This window comes from Copidosoma floridanum, unplaced genomic scaffold (genome assembly GCF_036245765.1).
Source record: "Copidosoma floridanum isolate Cflo_tuat_1 unplaced genomic scaffold, Cflo_Japanese_pri ptg000016l, whole genome shotgun sequence".
Classification (NCBI taxonomy): Eukaryota; Metazoa; Arthropoda; class Insecta; order Hymenoptera; family Encyrtidae; genus Copidosoma; species Copidosoma floridanum.
This window is the reverse complement of record NW_028321893.1, coordinates 11,504,839-11,525,203: the sequence shown is the minus strand read 5'-3', so window position 1 is coordinate 11,525,203 and position 20,365 is coordinate 11,504,839. Positions and strand designations below refer to the sequence as shown.

General features: G+C 30.7%; 1 protein-coding gene across 4 annotated transcripts in view; it reads right to left on the bottom strand.

The window, feature by feature from the left end:
- Window positions 1–20,365, bottom strand: part of LOC106638809 (small glutamine-rich tetratricopeptide repeat-containing protein beta) — a 170,188-nt gene that overhangs the window by 31,653 nt on the left and 118,170 nt on the right. For all 4 annotated transcript variants that reach the window (XM_089592321.1, XM_089592320.1, XM_014352171.2 and 1 more), the window contains exon 2: window positions 8,114–8,442. In XM_089592321.1, coding sequence (XP_089448447.1) covers window positions 8,114–8,442 — 329 coding nt within the window. The remainder of the gene's footprint in view (window positions 1–8,113; window positions 8,443–20,365) is intronic.

The following is a 20,365-nucleotide window of genomic DNA, read 5'->3' as shown; positions in this document are numbered from 1 at the left end:
TAAAGTTGTACCTTTCAGAAAATTTTATGAAACATTCTTCGTCACTTTCCATTTTGGATTACAAGTAACTGTCATAAATGAATTTGGTTTGTCACATGTTTGCATCATTGCCACTGCATCTTGATAGTGTTGTTGCATATATCGAGGACCGCCTACGGAAGTTGCTGGTAAAATAAAAAAGATTTCCTATTTTCCGTTTATCTTCAAAATTTCTAAAAAAAATTCATGCGATTATTTTCTATCATAATGCAGGTGTATAAATTATTTTGTTATGATAATTGGTCCACATTCAGAAGTAACTGGTTTATTGTAACGGTTTTGTAATTAATTAGTTATTATTATAAAGTATAATTTATAGTTTGGAAGTTTGTTTATGTTACACGATTAATATAAATGTTTGTAATTTTTGGCATAAATATTTTCGCTAAGAATTTCAGTCAAAGTTTTTAGATGTTTTTCAATCAAATTTGATTTTTGTCTAATCTCTTTTTCATAGCACTATTATTATAGGAAATATAAATTTGGCCACACATCGTTTCTTTGTCATTAGATTTTACCACATTTGGTGATATATGAAAAACTTGTTTTTGTATTTTCAAATTGTTTAAAGCCTTTTATTTTATTAAAAATGTATGCATGAAAGGTAGCTAAACAGAAGCTGTTATTTTAATATCGTGTCAATTATCTAAAACTTAAGTTGTGTAGTAACAGCCGTTTTTATTCTACATTATATTTATTTAATAATGGTAAAATTATTTTTCAATTTCGACAACAATCAAATCTATGCCTCTTTTTTCTAAAACAAAGTGAAGCAATAAGGGCATATTACAGTCTTTTTAAAAAAAAACACATTTCATTCTTTGTTTTCTTAGTATTCTTATGATTTACACCAACATCATATGATATATTTTTTTTTAAATTTTAAAGTTTTCGCAGTTTTAATTACATCTGGAACCAAAATACAGAGTTCTTAATTTTTCCAACTGAGACGTTTTGTATTTTTTTTGTAGTCAAGATTCATGGGGGATTGGCACGCGGAGCCAAAGAAACTTTACTTAATGTTTATTATCAAATTAACTAAAAACAAAGATATCTGCAGTAAAATTTTCGATGAACAAACAATTTTTTCATAAACCAAGTTATTTTAACATCACGTAACGAATGCACTCTATTATGTAACAATAAAATACTCAACAGTATGGAAGGAACTGCCACGTCATACTACAGTATTGATTGTGCAACAGCAAAAGAAACAGATGAATCTTACGAAAACATTAAGTTAAATTTCCAAGTAGAAGTTTTAAATGCAACTTATAAGGGCTCACCACCATATCAGCTAAAATTTAAAATAAATTTAGTATGATGCTGATAAGAAATTTAAGTATAATAGACAGATTATGTAATGAAACTCGTTTACGCAGAACAAAATTATTTAAGTATAATTTTAAAGCTAAAATGATTACAGGTGAAAACAAAGGACTAATGGGATTTATACCTAGAATCACTTTTAATGCCAGGGATCATTGTTGTTTACCGTTTATTTTACATAGAAAACAATTTCCATTAATTTTGGCTTTTTCTATGACAATGAATAAATAACAGAACCTAAGTTTCGATTCTGTAAGATTATATTATAACAAACTTTTATTTTCGCATGGCTAATTGTATGTAGCTTCATCCCGATGCCTAAATCCAAAAAATTTTCATTTTTATTCAAAATGATTCTGAAGATGAATTGAAAATGAAAAATAGTGTCTAGAACAAAATTTTGAAAATCAAACAATGTATTCATGATAAATTCCAACGACGCGTCGTTATCATATCTTCGTATGAAATATCAATGGATTCAAAAAAGTATTATTGACATAAAAATATGTATTATAAAATATTATAACTTAAAAATATTTAAAACTGTTTTATTTTCAGAAACCAAGATTTTAAATGTAATTATTGCATTTTGAAATTTAAATATTACTCTTTAGTAACATGAAAATTTAGACAAAAGAAGGTTATTCATGTCACTACTGCGAAAAAATAATTAAACATAAAAAAAATTTTGTGAAACACTAAAAAGAGACAAATTTAGAAAAATCTAACTATGTGGAACCTGTAACAATAATTAAAAAAGAGTTTACCACTTAAAAAGGCACCGCTTAACGCACGAAATAGTCATCAACAAAAATATTTGTCAACAATGTGGAAGAGGATTTTTAAGAAAAAGTGCTCTACAAAGACATTAAAATTACAGAAAATTAATAAAAAAATCAATTTAATAAATGCATTAAACTTTTTTGAAAAATTAACATACATGTATTATTTAAAATCTTATTTATTTATACACTGCTTAATTTTCAGATAAGATTGTCCCAATTCTGAAGTCATTTAAAAATGAAAGAAAATTTATAACGAGTTACAAAAATTTTGTTACTAATACGTGTAATGTATGAAAGGTTAAAAACTGGTGGGGAAGGGATTGGGCAAGGGAAAAAGAGTGGGGTAGCGTGGAAAAGGGGTGCGGCAGCTTGGGGAAGGGGTGGGGTGGCCTGTGGATGTTTTTGCAGGCAGATTAAGGTTAAAAATAGAATAAAAATAACGCAAATCATGGGGCAGCGTGTAGCAGAGTGGGGAAGCAAATTTTAGAGAATAGTGAAAACAATATAATATAGGAAGATGTATACTAATGTAGGACTCGGTAGCCACCGATGACTTGTCGAAAGATATCTATAAAATAATAACTTTAATTTCCAGGTAAGGGTTAGCAGATGCGATGCGCCAGACAGGGATCGCCGGCCTTACCGATGAGGAGTGGTACCTGAAACAAAGAGCTTTTCCGGGGATGCTAATTAGCCTGGATCTAATACTTCAGCAGAGAGCGCTGGCTTAACTAGCGAGGAGTGGTTGTCCTGGAATATAGAGTCCTCTTTAGGGAAAGGCTACACAGTGGTGAGTGGACCCAATGCACCGTTGGTGCAGAGAGTGTCAGCTTAACTGGCAAGGTGTTTCACCGGAGATACTCGCACTTTGCCAATGGATTAGGTATAACATCAGTGAAATGGGTGCAGCAATTCACCCCCACACAAGGTGGTGAGTGAGTGGCCCCGGCGACTTTGCCTAAGAGCTGTTGCAGTCAACCGGTAAAAAAAATCATAATATCCGTAAAACATTGACTGACTATTTCGGTTCACTGCATGACAATATTTTATCCATACTATGAACTGATAACGCCTCTATTCTACTTCCTATTGAAATGACCAGTCACGTAACTTTTATGTTACCTATTAGAAATTTGAGAACAGTTAACGTCTATTTACATATATGAAACTTAAAAACAGCTCGAAAATTTTAAGATTTAGATTATTCGAGCAGATCTTTTTACTTTGCAGCATAAAATCATTGTACATAAAAAACATTTGACTTCATTCTCAAAATTTTAAAAATTGAGTTCTAGGATTAGTTAAATGAGATATATTAAATATGTTTTATTTCTAAATAATTTTTTTTTCCACACAGTCAAGCAATCAGAAAGTAATCAAGTGGCTTGCGCCTTATTTTTCCGTTTACGAAAATATTTACGAATAAAACTTTCGCATTAGTGATTCATCTATTGAGATTTTATAAATTTTGTACCAGAAAAGATGTCCCTTGATCTTTAGTAAATGTAGCATGATCAACCAGACTATGCACTTTTGTCACTATTATAATTAAATATTAAGCCAAAAGAAGGCATAAGTATGTTTGTGCACGGGACTTTAAAATTGTATCATGAATATCAAGTCCATCATAAAAAAGTAGATCGGACACTTAACTGAAAATATTGCTCAGCAAAACTTTACTCATTACAAACAAGTACCCAGTTGTCGTAACGACGGATATACTAAATTAACATTTCAATCATTACAAAACTCGAGTGCATTTTAGATCTTAAGTTAAATATTGTGGTAAATCCAGTTCAAATATTGCTGAAATGTTAGTAATGACTGAGCGATGTTCCCAGAGTGTAAACAGCTACGTAGACTATACAGATTTTTATTTTTATTTTACTTTTTATGGCTTTATATTTTATATATCTCTAAATTTTGCATGAAAAAATGTTCAAGCCTTGAAGAAATACACAGGACGACATTGTTTATAGTGCATTGATATAAGGGCAAATAAAATGTTGCTTAAAACAAAAATACATTTCTTTAGTATTAAAACATCTCAATCCATGTTAAACACATTATTTCCAAGCGTCTCCCATAAGTATTGTGAAAAAATTTTATTCTGAAAGGTATTTTAGTTTATAACAGGATTAAATATTCTCAGCTAACAACTGACTTCTCATGAAGTTGTTTTTACTATTAAAAACAAAAAAATAATAATACAAAAACAGTAGTACCAGCTTCAGCAAAGAAGATCACGGTGTAGCGGCTATGATAATAATATTAATCCTGTAGTTCAGTTACTACACAGTTTTATTTAGCTTTTTAAGAATCGGTTATGCATTTATGATATCGCAGTAGTACCTTAAATTTTGTTTTATTAAAAAAAAAAATATGTTTGCTTTTGTAACACTAAGTATACACATAAAAAATGCTTATCACGTACAACAAACTTAACTCAAAACATTGATTCATTAAATACCTTGAGGGCTCTTAAAAACTTGTTACACCAAAAAAACTACCAATTAAACTATGATATTTTCTATAAATTATCAATAGGTTCTTATACTTATGTTACATAAAATTAATGTATTTGTGAAACACATGAGCATAACGAGAAATGGAATTTCAGCATATGGTACAGCAGATTGAAGACTGTAAACAGAGTTAGCTGTAACAACAAGTTTAAACCTAAAACAGCTGTTAACAATCGTAATAAAAACATCTGTACAGCACCACAAAAAAAGTAGTTCTGTCATGAATATGTCGATAAAGATAACACCGCCATCTTAGCAATGTTGCATTACTTATATGTCTACACATTTTTATCCAGTATTCGTCATGACTACACGTTAAATAAATTTTGATAAAATGGACTATTTTTATGAAAAAGTTCTGATTTCTTAAAAAAAATCTGCTAACTCTATCAGTTACATACTTGAATATACAGTAAATATTCTCGAAGGTTAAAATTTGATTAACGATACATTAAGGGCTCATACTGTTAACTACATAAAATATGAACTGTAATGCAAATTTTTATGATGAATATGTGTGACTGTTTAAAACTAAAAAAATTTTCGATGAATCATGCTTTTTAAGAAAGTTACTTGACTTACTTCACATCAATTTTTTAATCGAGAACTTAATTTCCTATGGTAAATAAAAAGACTAAAATGATTTTTCAATTAATTATTGCATATTCGTTAAGTTTTTTAAACAATTGCTCGGTAAAGGCTTGTTTACATGATGGATCACAGATTGTAATTCAAGTTTATCAACGAGATTTGAAAATTAATATTAACGTTTTTTTGTGAAATCACTACGTGTATTTAAAATTTTATGAGGAATTACTTATTAAACCTACAAAAAAGACTGAGCCTTATACAAAAATTTGAGTAAAATACACATATGTTTAAGAATTGAGCATTGTTTACTGCTTACTGAGGCGATTTATAAACGCATATTCAACTTGAATAATATATTTAAGTATAACCATTTTGTGTATTTTGCCTTTGTGTGGGTGCGAGTGTTAGTGATAGACTTTCATGCATTACGTTAGTGTGCGTTCACGGTCTAAGTGGGAAAACGGCTTGCCTAACACTTAAAATTGTTACTGCTTGCTAGGCAGAGAGAATTTCAGCTCCAAGCTAAAAAAATTGAGGCCGTGTCACGTTATGCCGTATTGCCGTCAGCAATCATTTGTGTGTATGTGTGTGCGTGCGCGCATCATGTTGATGACATTGGTAAGCTAGTTCAAAGATTTTATAGTAAAACAAAATTTTTTGTAATGATTCATAGAACCAAACGATTTGCACTTCACATTTAAGATTAAAAGTGAATAAATTTGTTTATTGACATTGACAGAACCGATGGCCTAACCGTTATTATTTCCTGTAAAACTAACATCGCGTTGAGATTTCGACACCAAATCGACCCATGTGAAAAGTATGATTGGCGATTTTGACAGAATAATGGTAATGAAGCTGATGAAAACTGTATTTACAAGCTGTAAGAAACGCTAAGTATAACTCACCAAAAAGACACACGTTGTACGAGAAATGCTATCCAAGCAAAAGAAGCATCTAGCGTGAGTTAACTTGAGAAAATAAAAAGTTAACAAACTGTGTCTGTTTTTAAAATATGAAACAGTACAACCGTCAGAACAAATGCAAGTATATTTTGTCAGATAGCTATTAGCGTTGTGATAATCAAGACAACTGCCATCTTCAGAGTTATGAATGCAAACAAATCACATATTCAAAAGCAAATCAAGTATATAAGATACATACGTTTAACTTACTCAGCAATAAACGACACTGAACACAAATCTACCTAGATACTGGCGATAAGGGAAGCAGTTCAAAATTATACACAGCTAGCTACGATTTCTTAAGAGAACAGAGGCAATTCTCTGAACGCTAATGATCTACAAGTAGAAGACGAATATCGTAAGTCACGGACGAGAAGTTGAAAGCAAGTCTGGAAGAGGAAGTAAAAGCACTTTATAAGAAGCAAAGTGTTGCTTTTGAGTGACTGAAAAGAGCAATTAATTGTGCACATTGAGTTGCCACCATCAGCAGAGTAACACCTATAATGCAAACTCAAGATGTAAATTTGAAAAAATGTTGGATAGATTGTGTTAACATTAACGTGGGAATTCACGCGATAGCTGCACAAATTGGTCAAACTTAATGCTTGAGCTTTAAGCACAAATAAATTTACCACAGCAAAGTCTCCTTTCATCAAGGCTGAGAATCAATCTTCCATTTGGATTTTTGATGCGCATTAATAACAGTCACTACAGCTCAGAACGTGGGACCCGGCGTGATTACGAATGTAAATCTACCGCGAATGAGTATTCCGCAATTCTCAGGTGAAGTCATGGAATGGGTTCCCTTTCGCGATTTATTTTGTGCATTTGTTAATTCTAATTGTTCAATTACCATAGAAATGCTTCACCGTTTAAAAACACGCGTAAAAGGGGATGCAGTGATATGATTGGTCATGTACATCTATCACAGGATAATTTCGATACTGCTTGGAATCAGCGACAATCTTAAGGGCATTCAGTACATCATTTAAAATTTCTACTTTATCGACTTCTCTACAATAAGAAACTATTGTTAATAACTAATTATATGATTACTTAAGCACAAAATAATGAGAAGAGCCCCTAAGCTGGTACTTTGAAGAAACAATCAAGCCTAAATTCAATACAATTTGTTGCAAATTGAGAGAAAAAAGTCACATTTCGTGATCATGAAAGAGTGGGTCAGTGTGCACAATCTGAAATGTAACTTTTTTCTCTCAATTCGCAACAAATTGTATTGATTTTAGGCTTGATTGTTTCTTCAAAGTACCAGCTTAGGGGCTCTTCTCATCATTTTGGATTTAAATAGTTATATAATTAGTTATCAACAATAATCTTATTATATACAAGTCGGTAAAGTAGAAATTTTAGATGATATACGAAATACCCTTAAGTGCTGGGCAAGCCGTTTTTCCACTTAGACCGGAGACGCACACCAACGCAATGCATGAGAGTCAACCACAAACAGTTACACTCACACCAAGGTAAAACAGGGAAAACAGATATCTCATTTATTTTGTACAAGTTGAATATACGCACATTAATTGCCTCAGCAAACTGTCAAGAACAACGCTTGATCTTTAACAAATTACCCACCTTGAAATGGATATTTCATATTTCATCGAAACATCACCTACCTTTTATTAGCAATAATGTCACTTAACGTACAATATGCTATCATTTATTTTGAAAAGATGATTTTGACAAACATAAGAGATTTTTATAGTAAAAATATTTTAATTTTTTGATTTGTTCTAAAACTTTTTTGGAAACACTAATACTATGTACCTAATGAAACCAAGTAACTTAACTACATAAAAAGTAAAATTGATTATGAAACTTTTTATGTTTAAAAAATAATAAAAAAATACCATATTACTTTGTGTACTTGATGAGTGCTTCGTGAAACTTCTCAGACTTTAACAGCAAATTCCCTTCATTCTTAAGTTTCTCAGATGTTTCTTTATCTTCCAACGTAGCTTCATGGCTGGCTATCTGCATTGACTTTGATTGAATTGATTTAAATATTTTTAATATATCAAAATTCGATGAAACATTTGCAGCTTGAACTCCATACGCACTTTCTAAACATTGGATTGAGACTTCTAAGCTTTCACGAGAATCCGCAGTTAAGTCATCTTCTTCCAATAACTGTGACAAACATCGAACTATCGATGCTATTAAAGTCTTGTGAACCATGTTTAGTCCCTGATATTAAAAAATATAAAAAATAATACAACACTTCAACATGAACAGTTCATTAAATTTTTAACTAACATTGTGGCTTTAGTTTAAAATCTCTTATATCATTTTTAATAATAATACAAAAAGTAAGCTTTAGATGGAGAAATACTATTGTTACGATAATCTGCTATCATACAGCAATATTATATAACGTACCATTAAGAATATCATACGACCGATGTGTTAATGATATAGACTTAATAATACAGCTAAAGAAAACTATAAAATGCAAAAACATTGAGAAATATACGAAAATAGAAATATGACTGTGGAACTCAAATAGCTTTATTCAAATGAAGTTACTTCAAAACAAAGAATCCTTCGAAAAACATAAAAATATGTGTCATATTAGGTCAAAAATTGTTCCAAGGTTCAGTGATTTATTCAATAATTTTAATAAACTGTTGTAATAGTTACGCTGACTTATGAGTAAAAAGCCTACCTTCAGATAAAAGAATCGTTACAAACAGAAGCATTTAACATAACTCTTTTACTTGATCTTATGCCTTCAGAATTACGCCATAAGGAATGTTGCTTAAAATTTGATAATAAAGTTTTAAATTATGGTTTTTCTCCTGTTTTAATTGACTTGGTTATAAGTTCTTGAATTTCTAAGTACCAAACTGCCTTAAAAATATTATTTGTAACTTTCAGGCTGTCCTCACCAAACCTAAGAATCTAGGTGTAACAATTTACAAGCTGAAGAAAGTAACATGAAAAATATGAAGGGCTCTTGAGAAAAATTATACAGATAGTAATTGGTAAGTGCATCTAAGTCAACCTCATATCTTTAGAAAGAAGTCTGAGTAGCTACTAGACTACACAAGTACATTGGAAAAAATTTTCTACCGTTGCAACGGAACACAATAATGCCAAGTTACCCAAGCTGACCATAATAGTTCACTGTAATACTAAATAACACAGTATAATAATTATTTTGACGTAAATCACCTGCTAAAGCAGTAGAGTAACCATATAAAATCTGCTGCAGTTCAGAAAGTTTAAGTACGATTGCAAAACGCTAGATATAAATTGAATACACTTTTAAGAATAGTTATAGTGTTTTCTCCCTCCATATTAGTGTTTATTAATAATATTTGGTTGATCTTTTAGGGCACATCACCAAAGAAAAACATGTCACGTTGTTAAATAATTTTTAAAGTTGTTTGAACTTAACGTATGTACATTAACTCAACATAATGTGATTGGTTAAAACAAAGACGTACATTCACTAGCACATGGTTATCACAAACATTTCAAAAAATTTTTGTACAGCAACACTTCGTCAACTAAAGCGCCGACCTCTTCATACTTTATTTACAAATTTAACAATAAATCAATAAAAAATCAACAAATTATGAATACAAGTTCAAAAGCACAGATAACCTGTAATGAAAACACTGAAGAGCATTATTTAACTTAGCGAGATTCGCTTGCACACAAGTCAAACAGGCAAAAGCACCCACTTTACACGAAGTTGTCAATTTGTAGCACAGCACACAAATTTACGCAGTTACTTGAGGTCGATGAATTAAAAGTAATAGATATGGCCAGTAACGTATATATCTGAGAAAACTTTTATAAGTGTGACTAAATGTGTGTAGGACCTCCTTCTTATTCGTATTATTATCGTCCTACATTTCGACGAATTTAAATTAGCTGAATTTTTTACAAACATACATTAAATATTTTAAGACAAAAAATAGAGTTAAAAATTTATTTTAAAAATTCTACAAGGCTATACACTAAACTTGACAAACAAATATCTTTAAAGAAAAAAAACATTGTCATTCTGACACAAACACATATACTGACAGATGTCTCCGAAATATGGTAATTCGGACCAAATTTCAATGAAAAATGATAAATGTTAATAAAAAAGATGCATTTAAAATTTTTCGAAGATTTGGAATGACTTACAAAATTCAAAAATAGCTGAAAATTTAGGATAATTTATGACAAAAACAGTCTGTATAATAGTATCGTCTCATGTACTTAACAAGAAGCACGTACAGAAAAAAAGTTAAGCATTAAACAATGAATTAAATTAAAGCAATTTTTAACAGATAAAAAAAAGTAATATCTCTACATGTATAGAGAGACTAGAATGTATTAATAAAATGACGCTGCTCTTTAGCGATGCCAATACAAACTCACAAATAAACGGAAATCTTCTACAACAATTGCAGAAGGACGTATAAAAACAAATAAAATATCTTAATAAAAATAATTTTTTAATTACAGATCCTAGAACGTTTAGATTACATAAACAGATACACAATTAGCGAAAGTTTGCGGTCTTTCAAAAATATCGAAAGATAATATCTCAATAAGATGAATTATCTTTATAAACAACCTATTTCCTTGCCAAAATACTTTACGTTAATTAAAAACACCGTGCACCAAAATTAAAATGCAATGTAAACAAGAGTGTAGATTTAATATGTGGAATTAAAAAGTAAAAATTCTTGATAATAATGTGTTGGACTCGTTGGATGTTGTATTCTTGTTCACGAATATTCCGTACGACCTTGTTCTTGAGAGTTTTGAAAGATGTGCGCGCTACATTCTTCAAGCGTCAATAATTTCTTTTACAGAAATCATTAACACAACAAAATTCTTATTTAAGACTACGTTTTTCATCTTTGAAAATAATATTTACCATCAAACATTTAGCTCACCCATTGGGTCAAGAATTTCTCCTCTTTCTTCAAGTTAGGTGCTCACCGACTGTGTTAATTATTGCTGAAAAAGTTTACAAAACAAATGCAGAATAAAGCTGCTCTTATTCTTAACACATGTTGATGACTAAACAGCTTGTGCAAGTTAATTAATTTCTAAAAGAATTATCTAGAAAAAGAAATTATCTATTAAATTTTACGTCAGCCCATACGAAACAACAAAAAATCAATATTGTGTATAACTTAATAGATGGGACTAGAATATTGTCAGATGACTCGTTCTATGGTAATAATATTAAGATTATAAAATAATTAAGATTAATAATATTAGGATTATAATATTATATTCAAAAAAACAAAACATTACTTTAAAAAAGTTCAAAATAAGTACTTTTCCCGGAATAACGAAAAAATTGAATCATGTTGTACAATGAAGAAAAGATCAAACAAAAAAGTAAGATGGCACAAACATGTAAAATTTCGTGCAGTATAAAGGCAAAACAAAAATATCACTTAAGAAAAGAAAAAAAAAAAAAAACATAAAAATAATTATAAAACCATCTTTGGTATCTGTACATCAAATTTAAAACAGTCATACGTTTAAATGGGATGATGTTAGAATTTTGGACTAAGAGCAAAATTTAAAGAAATGATTAACTTCTGAAATGCTTCATATAGTGTCGTACAACAATAATATAAATGATATACTACAAATTATTAAATAATTTTTAAAGTTGTTTGAACTTAACGTATGTACATTAACTCAACATAATGTGATTGGTTAAAACAAAGACGTACATTCATTAGCACATGGTTATCACAAACATTTCAAAAAATTCTTTTACTAAGTTTTCGTATTTTGTACGGGCGATACTTCATTAGTCTTACTACAATTTTCCTTACTTATCGCAGCAACTATGTAAAGTAATGAAAAAACAAATATTATCATTTAATTTGCAAGCAAATTGGATAAAATCTAAACTACAACTATTTTACTTCTGAGGAAACTTTGAATAAGAGGTTGGCTATTCTATACGTATAACCTTGAAGTAAATTGTATTACACAAATAAAATGATGCATAAATATCTGAACACGCTACCTCACCTGCAAGCTTACAATAAGTGCAGCTAAGTTTAATTTTTTTGAAATATTATCGATAAAAAAGTTCATAACAGTTTCAACTTTAATGCTTTGTCAAATTATACACAATAATATGAGATCACGCATGCGAATAAAACTAAATCACCCTACCGGTGATAACACATCTCTTTTGCATGCGAATAAAACTTAATCACCTCACCGATGATAACACTACGCAAATAGCAGCAGCTTGCCTCCTACACGAAATATCACTTGACTGTCTTAATATATTTCTTACTTTCAACGTACAAACCATTAAAAACTATTATATCTATTCAACCTAGCCTTTTTTCTATACTTTACTGTAATGTAAGTGCCATCAATTAATTAAGCTGCATTGCGAAGCTGAGGAAAAAATATATCTAAATCGTATTTTAAAATACATCACGAGTGACTTTAAAGGTAACTAGGGCGATCTATACCATACCAAGCAAGGGACACTTTGAGGTTCTATGAATGATAAAAAATATTTTTGGTTCATTGTCATGATAATTGAATATCTAAATCACATATTTAAATTCTAGAGTTCAATTGGCTTAAAAAGTTATTAAATTCCGATAAAAAGAATATTAAGAACTCATTATTTTTATTTGCACATGCACAAAGATGGTAAATCATTTTTCTTTGAACTTTCTCAAAATCTAAGTCGTTGAAATATAATTTTGACATTTTTAAAAGATATCTTTTGAAATAAGGTACAAATGCAGTTCTTATTTGTAGAGGCTTATCATTAACTTCTAGTTTTATAGTCTTTTTAGTGACAAATTCCATAAGACTGCATGTTAAAGTGGTGACTTTGCAGTAGTGACTTTTTGAAAAATCAAGTGGTTTATCCTAAGGTAAAAGCACCAGTACGTGAACACTTTTTCCATAAAGTCTTTGTTTTCTCATTTTTATTGAATTTCTGATTTGCATAACAACAAAACAGTCATTGCGCCAGTAAGTTTATATTTCTTCCTTTAAAAAAAAAAACAAAAAAGTTTTTCTAGGTCATGTATACAATTAATAAATTAATTTTAAAGTTTTTTTACCAATGACCCAGTAGATGAACAGCGTGTTCAGGTATTGGTACCGATACGTATTTTTGACCGAGTACTTGAACATCCCATGTTAATTAAATGGGAGAGAGGTTATGTTAGCTGCCTTCTACTGATTTTTATTTTTATTATGTATTGCAAATAACCAAATCGAAAAATTTCTTCCTAATTTCATTGGTAACATATTATAAAAACTATAACGACTGGCTTGACATACTATTATTATTGATTAACAGTGATTTTAATCATTTTTATGTGTTCGAGTACTGGGTATAGGTAAAACCTAATGGTACCAGTACCTGAACAGTCTCACAAGCCACCTCATACAAGTTGCACAAATAAATAATTTTTTTCTCGTTGAGTATAAAGACTTACTGAAATATAAATTGTGTTTTATCTAAAGAACGATCATAGGATATCAGAAACGTTTTTTTTTTTTTTATCCACTTAAATTGAAAATAGCTTATTCAAGCTGTTCAATGTACTGGTGCAATTTTAGGAAGTGTTCACGTACTGGTGCTTTTACCTTAGTAATTTTTCATCGCAAATGAATTTGGGACAATTCATTTCCAAAATTTTTTTAGAGATTTTCATCATTCCAGTAAACATTAACCAAACCACTTCAATCGTTTTTAATCGTGAACTGAAAAGTAGATGTTTTGGCGGTTGCGTACCGGGCAAAGAGAATTGACATGTGAAACGTTTCAAATGTACTATAAACTATGTCAATACTTAAGATTATTACATATTTTACAATTAGTTAAAGGATTGGGAGTCATTGTTTTGCATCAAGTTTTCCACTGGTCATTTTTCCGCATTCAATTTATCGCATTAACATTTCTTGCATGGACCTATTTTTGCAAAATCATTTTTCACATGGACATATGTTTGTATTTCAAAATTTTACATCGATAAAAAAAACGAAATGTTCGAATTGTGTAACTAAGGCGACCGTTTGGCACGCAAGAAAATTTCCAAAGTTTATGTTGTCAGTTCCAGTCAAAATTTTACGAGTACTTTTATAAAGATAAAGCAGAGTCATAAAGTTGAAAATGGTAAAAAATATTGGAAAAACTTTGTTTTTTGATGGTTTCTTATATTATCATTCGAAAAATGTCGCTTTACATCGCAGCCACTAGGTCTGTCTAAAGAGTGCAAAGCTTAAGCGATAACAAATCGAACAGAAGGAGATGCGCCTGTTATAATCTTTAAGGGCATAGCGCAGAGTCCGCACGAACATCTCCCAACTACAATAAATGTGGGGTTGAAAGGGTTAAGTTGAGTTTGAAAAGAAAAACACAGGACCATCCCGAGCAATCTCCAGCTCAACTGCTCCGCTCAAAGGTTGGTGGCCTTTCTCAAAGTATAGTATACGTCTCGTAAGTTTCGTAGTTCAGCTAATATCACGATTAATTAAAAAGTGTTCTGGCACAATTCCCGTCAAGGAAAAATTTATCGAAAGTGGTAAGAAGGGACCTCCGTAAGAAACTATCACCCAATCCTAATTCTCTCGGAGATTTCGATAAATTACCGCTTCACAAAACACTTTCTGAACACCACGAAATTCTTCGTAAATGAGGCCGGAAATTCGCTTAACTCCACTACGACGAGCAAAACGGCGAATGGTGTTCAGATACAGATATTCTAAAGAAAAAAACTAAGAGATATGCCATTATTTCTATAAATCATGATAATAATTCATACAAGTATGTGTCATACAATATTCATTCAATTGATAAAGATTCAAGCTAATGAATACTAAAATTATTGCACGTTTTATTATTTTCTCAATAACTAAAACAAATTACAGCTACAATCTCAAAAACAAGCTAGAACTATGTATAAAAAAAAAACAACAATATAAATCATGTTGGAAGGGATCCCCTAAATTCACTACATAATATACGTAGATGTATAAACATACGAACTTTAATTTTAAAAGCTTTTTTGTTTTAGTTACTTAAAGAAAATGATTTTACAAATTCTGTTGAGTTTCGAATGAATCAAAGATTTTATCCTTGGAGACTGTAAAGATGAATTGGGAAAAATAACTTAAAAAGGGAAAGGTGAAGAGAAAGCTGCAGAAAAGTGAGCAGGAGCTTGCTTAAATAGTATTGGATCCAAAACTGCATAAAAATAAGCAAATAACTATGTCCTCTGAGGAGGAGAAAAGGAAGAGTGGATAGGAACCTATAGTATATAGTTGCTTGTGAGGAAGATTCCACACAAACCCCCACAGCCCCTCATAACCCCTTGCAGATCTCCGTAGAACCCACAACATGCTCACAGCCCTCTACAGCCCCTTTCTGCCTATGCAAAGATTTTTTTGACCCTCTACCGATCCCCTTACAACCCTTATACTATTTTTATTGAATTTTACTAAAACTTTACCATGACTGCCACAGATCCTGACACCTACCCACATTAATTTCATTAGCTACTACAATGAGGCATGAATTTTCAAAATAAACTATAACGTGCATATAAATATTAGTAAAAATCAAAAGCTAGTATTATATATAATTATAGCATGGTTAATGTTTGCGGATGTCATAATGTTATTTTAACTTGGATTATTTTTTATCAGAACACCTTACCACTCTTTACAGATATTAAACATACTTAAATATTCTCTTTTAAATACACATTTTTTTACATCCACACTACCTATGGAGTAAATAAATGGACATTATACATACGAATAATTAATAATTAAGTAATTTATATGATTAAGAATAGGAGCTTTTTTCGATAATATTGGTCATGAACTATGTAAAAAATTTCAATTTTTTATTTGAATATGTATGACATAATACTAATGTATATAGAAATTCATGTAACACTTATTTATACAATAACCAAAACTACGGAAGTCTGGCTCTATTAAGAAGATCAACTTACAGTGCCACTTAAGTTATTTTAATAATAAATCTTTCGTATTTGATCTTTTGGGGCAAGAGTTAATGCACACAATATGTCGTGTTACGTTTCGACAACTGGCGTGTTGCCCTCATCAGGCTTTACTAAAAATAAATAAATACACAATTAGTTAAAACAAGATTTTTCGTAGTTCACATAGTAAATTCCACAATATAACTTATCTGCAAATAACTATAAATAAAACAATGCAACAGAATGATGTAGCAAATTACCTAATGACGAGAAAGTTTAACAAGTAATATTAGTCAAGGAGTTGACTGTCTCCATCGCCAGTCAAAAGTACAATAAGCGCTAATAAGACCATTATATGTGCGAAACGGTTAGAACGACTTATAAATCGTTCGATTTATTAAGCTTTTAATAGCAGCTTCTTGAGAGACATTGGTAAAGGGAGAGACAATATCAAATGAGACATATGGTCAGCTGGGATGGATACATTTTTAATTGTGTCTGTAAGTTGGTAGGATTTTTTTAAACTGTGTATTTATTTAGGAATAAGTTTTTTCAAAACGGTTAAAAGAGTGTAGGCCAAATAGTATGTAGGTTAGTTAATAGTGGAAATGATCGGACGTAAAGGGATGTCAATTTTATGTATTTTCGGGAGCCCGTAAGCTTTAGCTATTTGTGTATGTGTTTGTGAAAGATGTAGATCATTGTATTCACGGACTAAACAATCTCTCTCGTTCCAATTTTTAAGAAGTTCATATACATATTTTTGTAACTGTTTAGGAGGATGTTTGCTTATCTTTATGCATGTGCTTGTATCATCCAGCAAGGATAACATTTTTTCATTATATGTCTCTCTTTTAATACAAACTGTCACATTGCCCTTATCAGCTATTATAAACATTATGTTTCCATTGTTTAAAAAAAATTTTTGTTTCAACAAATTTTTGTTTAAAATTTTTTTTCTGTTTTGTAAGTTTTACGTTTGAAGAATCATTGCTACAAACAAATTTACTGATGCGTCCTCTAACTTTGTTTTTAATAGTATTATTAAATATTAAAATATTATCTTATTGACATTTGTCTAAGCAACTTTTTAAATTTTTTACCACAGTTACGATATCATGTATACTAAAGGTCGAAAGTTTACAATTAAATTTTGGTCCCAAAGCTATAACGTCTATAATGGAATGGGTACTTGTGTAAACATTTTTACTCGTTTTTTTAATCAGTTGAGTGAAATTCCAATTGATCTGTTCAAGCCAGTTTGTTAAATTTATGTTTTAATTTTTTTACAAAATTTTTGTGTATTTTCTTACATTTCTTGTCAACAACTATAAAAAACCGTTTTATCACCGTTTTTCTTAATAATGTATTACTAATCTCAATTCTTAATTTTTTAAGTCTAGATTTTCAAAAACTTTTATGTATATTTAGATCTTTTATTTGAAAACCAAGCAATTGACGCATCACTCTGTTTTTGTGATTCAAAATCAATCTTTTACACAATGTACTATGTAAAATAGTTCTGTCAAAATTTTTACACTTGTCTCGGATATGTGATGAAGCCACATCTTCTCTTCTACAACGTATCAGGAACTGAAGTCTGGCTGAAGATTCTGTAAAGAATCTCTTAGTATCTCTCCATTCCATAAGTAACTTTGTAGTTTTGAGCCCAAAAAGTCTTGAGATTGTGTTGAAAAAACCAAGTGGATATTGACCTGTCTTTGATCCAAGGTCAGAGTAGACATAATAACTAGCCTTTCTTATGTTCATTAATACGTGTCTGTAACTGTCTTGTGGTTTTACTAATGTACAATGGAGACAGTTTACTCCTTGCCTAATTACTAATAATTACTTGTTAAACTTTCTCGTCTGTAAGTAATTTGCTACATTATTCTGTTGCATTGTTTTATTTACAGTTGTTTGCAGATAAGTTATATTGTGGAATTTACTATGTGCACTACGAAAAATCTTGATTTAACTAATTGTGTATTTATTTATTTTTAATAAGGCCTGATGAGGGCAACGCATCAGTTGCCGAAACGTAGCACGACATATTGTGTGCATTAACTCTTGCCCCAAAAGATTGACATCATGGAGGGCGATATGAGAAATTGTTATATTTTCATAATACTTATTGTGCTGTTAGATGTGTATATGCTTTTTAGAAAATTTTGTAATTATTTGTATTCCACGCAGAGTATGATGAAGTAAAAAAATTCTTCTTTTTTACAGGTTAAAAAATTAAATACATGTATATAAAGCGTGAAGTAAAAAGTTTATTTGAATTTAGTTTGTCAATCTCCATCAAAATTTCATCAAGGGGAAGAAAAACTCCGTTTCAAGTGTATCATTAAATGTGGAAGGAGAGTGGAATTGAAAAATGCTTTCTATACTATCACAGAGAGAATATTGGAATTTAAAAAAGTTATAAAAATGGGAGACATATAATAACAATTCTTGAGTATTGCACGAAGAGGAGATGGCCCTATTATCTACAGTCTAAGAAAAACTTTTAGGAAACTCATGTAATATTAAAATTGTACTAAATTATTTCAGTAAGTTTTAAAATAATGTAGGTTCAACAAATTCACAGTAAGCGTATATTTTTCTTAACTGAAAAATTAGTGATAAATATTTTTTATGTACAAAATAAAAATTTTTTTATTGGCCCTATCATTAAGCCTTAAGACCTCCAATGTCTCCATTTTCAAGTCCCTACTATTAGGACAATCAAAGCTAAATATTTACTTACTTATAATGTTTGTATTTAAAGTTGTATGAATATTTATAAGAAGTGATGAAGTTTCCTTTAAAGTAGTAGAGACTTACTTTGAGTTACTGCATCAGAAATAAATCTAAACAAAAATTCATTATAGGAGATATTAAGGTCGGATACAATTCGTAATCGAGGGCACTGATTTTAGAGGCACTATACAGGTAGCACTTTCATTGTAAAATATATTGTGAATTAAGAATCAAGACAACAAAATCTTTAAAAAAATTGTAATAGCGTAGTAAAAAATTTTACAATATTACTTTTACATCTATGCGATGTATGTAATCAAGGCCAGGAAGTCTCTATAAAAAAGTGAAGTACGCATTTTCTGATGATTATTGATAAAAGATTATAAAACACTGTAGTTGAATAATGCAACCTCACTTTTGACGTGTACATTACATCGAAGTGTCAGTGACTTAAACTTTGAGAGTTGAGTAGACTTCATTATTCAATACGTTTACAGAAAAGACAGTTTGTGCGTGTACATTTACCTCTTTTAATCTTTCTGTAATTATTTCTCAGACTCTCTATAGTTGGGACAGTCTTATACTGCAAAAATAAATTCTCTATGTAAATATATTTTTCATCACCTGATTGTCTTTACTAACAAACCACTTCTTGGCTCAGCCGTCTGAGGAATGGACCTAAAAACACTCACACACTTTGCATTAATCAGTTCTTTTACGCAGGTCTCACCAAAATAAAAAAAAATTCCGACGATGCCACGATTTGGACCCTTATGACCGATCATACGCTTACGCATGCACACATATACTTGTGATTTTATTATTTTAACTTATTTCCATGTTCACTCACACACACATACCCACACACATACACACACACACACACACACACAAACAAACAAACTCTCGCCCATCCAGATCGTTTTGAACACTTGATCCCAGTGAAGTAGTTACAGTACATCTACCTCTTCACTCACTGCTCACTGTCACACTGCTACCAGGAGATCGTCTTAGTACTAATCATACCTTTTTTCCTCCGTATCCGTTTACTATCTACCTTTACTCATCTTATCTACTACACAATGCTATTTTAGATTATTTTCCGGCTTTACTTACGATTTTTCTTGCTAATCTCCATATTCTACTCCATTTTATTTTACCTGTCACTTTCTTTGTATCTTGGGCTCTTCCCTCTCGCTATCTCACTGCTGTCAGATGCAAAACTGTAACTACTACGCTGTGCTGTATGCAGTACGCTATCTAGTATGCTAGCATTGATGCGCGAGCTCTTCGTTTTGCATCAATAACCTTTAACGTTCCTAAAAGCCAGCAAATGGTTGGAGGTTCCAAATAATGAGTTGTGAACACGACGATGAAACAATTGATTTTTT